Raw genomic sequence first — 2,815 nt, 5'->3', positions numbered from 1 at the left:
TATCGGCAGCCGGCCCGTCCTGGTGCTGAGCGGGCTGGACACCATCAGGCAAGCCCTGGTGAAGCAAGGAGAAGACTTCATGGGTCGTCCTGACCTCTACAGCTTCCGGTATGTTGCAGATGGGCAGAGCCTGGCCTTCAGCCCTGACTCAGGGGAGGTGTGGAAAGCCCGCAGGAAGCTGGCCCAGAACGCCCTGAAGAGCTTCTCCATCGCCCCCAGCCCCACCTCCTCTTCCACCTGCCTCCTGGAGGAGCACGTCTCCAAGGAAGCTGCCTACCTGGTCACCAAGTTCCTGGAGGTGATGGACAAGGAGAAGAGCTTTGACCCTTACAGATACGTGGTGGTCTCTGTGGCCAATGTCATCTGTGCCATGTGCTTTGGCAAACGTTACGACCACAGCGACCAGGAGCTGCTCAATATAGTGAATGAAACTCACAAGTTCAATGATGTGGCAGCTTCTGGCAACCCTGCTGACTTCATCCCCCTGCTCCAGTACCTTCCCAGCCGGGCCATGGATTTATTTAAAGATTTCAACCAGCACTTCCTCCGTTTCCTGCAGAAGATTGTCAAAGAGCACCATGAGACCTTTGACAAGGTAAGAACTTGCAGGACCCTCACCCTACAAAAGCATTAGGAACAATGGGGGCTGGAAGATGATGTCCTCCAGAGCTCCTATGACCTTGGGCTCCTCCAGCTTCAGGCTGTTGTTCAGTCACACCCTTTCCTCTGCTGCTTCTGCTGCCATGACTTGTCTTCTCTTCCTCTCAGAACAACATCCGAGACATCACTGACTCCCTCATTGAGCAGTGCCTGGAGAAGAAAGTGGAAGCAAAAACTGCCACACAGATCCCTAAGGAGAAGATTGTCAACCTTGTCAATGACCTCTTTGGAGCAGGTATCTTTTCTCACTTGTCCCTCAGCTGCTGCAGATATTCTCAGGCTCCTTGTGTTCTAGCTCTGACTTTGCCCAACACCAGGCAGCCACTTTGGGTCTAAGCATTCATTCACTGGTCTTCCTGGGCTTTACAGGGACTCCTTTAAAGACCAGCATGGGACCAGCTCTGGGGAAGAGGCTTCAGGGAAAAGCAAAGGGCTCAGCTGAGCTTCCTTGTTGAGGGAGATGTCTACTGACTGATCCACCTTGGAGTTACTCGGTGGACACTCCCCTGGTTCCTGGGAAGCTGTGCAAGCCTGACACAGCTCAAGGGGGGAATCAGGAGGATGTAGAGCAGCAGTACATTTTAGCAAAGTGCCCAGCATGTCCTCTGCCTTCTTAGCCACCTGATACTGCTCCATGCAGTGGTTGGGCAGCAGGTACAGACCTCATCTACACGCTTTCCTCTTTGACCAGGCTTTGACACCGTGACAACTGGCCTGTCCTGGAGCCTCTTGTATCTCGTGACCTACCCCAACATCCAGAAGAGGATCCAGGAAGAAATAGGTGAGTCCATCAACCTGCCTCCTTCATGGCCAAAGCCCCTCCATTTAGGGCTGAACCCCAATCCCTGACCTCCTGCAGACCAGACCATTGGCTGGGAGAGAAGACCGAGGCTGTCGGACCGGGGCACCCTGCCCTACCTGGAAGCCTTCATCCTGGAGATGTTCAGACACTCCTCCTTCCTGCCCTTCACCATCCCACACAGGCAAGTTCTGAGGTTGCAGAGGAGCTGGAGGGACGAGGTGGACTTGGGACACCTTGTGACAGTGGGGAGGGGCAGGGAGGTTGTTCATGGTTCGTGGGGCGATGGCTTCGCCGTGGACACGAGGAGCTCCCAGCTCTTGTGCAGGGCAATGTGGGAGCTCCTGAAGAGACTTCCTTGCCTTCTCCTGACTTCACTGGAAGATTCTCCACCCAACTTAGGTAGGGTTTGCCCAATCCAGCTCATGGACAAGGCAACTAACCCTCAGCAAACCATCTCTGCAGGCCTCATCCCTACTTCAGCAGCATCAGGAGCAAACTAGTAGTCCCCTGAGGATGCAGAAGAGCCTCTTCACTTCCCAAACTCTGACAGTTGTTTCTCTCTCCAGCACCACCAGGGACACAGTGCTCAATGGCTACTACATCCCAAAGGACCTCTGTGTCTTTGTCAACCAGTGGCAGGTGAATCACGATGAGTAAGTACCTTCAGAGGCAGAAAACCACCTGCAGCAGCACACAGGTCCCTTCTTGGAGGTACCATCTCACCATCTGATGTTTCCCCTTCCAGGAAACTTTGGAAGGACCCACAGACCTTCAACCCAGAGCGTTTCCTCAACGCTGAAGGCACCGAAGTGAACAAAGTGGCTGGGGAGAAGGTGCTGGTTTTTGGCCTGGGGAAAAGGAGGTGCATTGGGGAACCCATTGCCAGGTGGCAGGTCTTCCTTTTCCTGTCCACCTTGCTCCAGCAGCTGGAGTTCAGTGTCTGTGATGGCAAGAAGGTGGACATGACACCGCTCTTTGGACTGACCTTGAAGCACAGGAGGTGTGAGCACTTCCAGGTCAAGCAGCGTTTCCCCGTGCAGAGCATGAGCTGACCTTATCCATCACCAGGGGGGAAAGACCTGGGTAAAGACCTTGTAGGTCTGGTAGAACCTTCTGGGGTGACATAATAAAGAGAAGCCCCTGAAGTTCCTGTCTGTTCTCTTGTTCTCTTTGTACCGTTCCTCACCCTGTTCACTCTCCAGTGTTTCTGGTGTTGGATCTTCCATCACCTCAACCCTTAGGACCACAAAGCACATTTATGGGGTGAACAAACTGCCTTTTGCTGGAGGGAAATGGAGTGGACCTAAAACCAGGCTGGCTGTACAGCCAGTGTTCTTTTAGAATCACTCTTGG

General features: G+C 53.6%; 1 protein-coding gene across 1 annotated transcript; it reads left to right on the top strand.

Annotated features, from left to right (window-relative positions):
* Position 1: 1 nt before the first annotated feature.
* Positions 2-2,514, top strand: LOC104391992 (cytochrome P450 1A5-like; the record flags this gene model as incomplete). The annotated part of the gene is made up of 6 exons (XM_010001347.1): positions 2-595; positions 769-895; positions 1,352-1,441; positions 1,520-1,643; positions 2,029-2,115; positions 2,208-2,514. Coding segments are annotated over 6 exons (1,329 nt in total), but the record flags the coding sequence as incomplete, so codon positions are not given.
* Positions 2,515-2,815: the final 301 nt, after the last annotated feature.

This window comes from Chaetura pelagica, unplaced genomic scaffold, assembly GCF_000747805.2.
Source record: "Chaetura pelagica isolate M959 unplaced genomic scaffold, ChaPel_1.0 scaffold397, whole genome shotgun sequence".
NCBI lineage: Eukaryota > Metazoa > Chordata > Aves > Apodiformes > Apodidae > Chaetura > Chaetura pelagica.
Note: the sequence above shows the minus strand (reverse complement) of the source record. Positions and strands in the feature narration are given on the sequence as shown.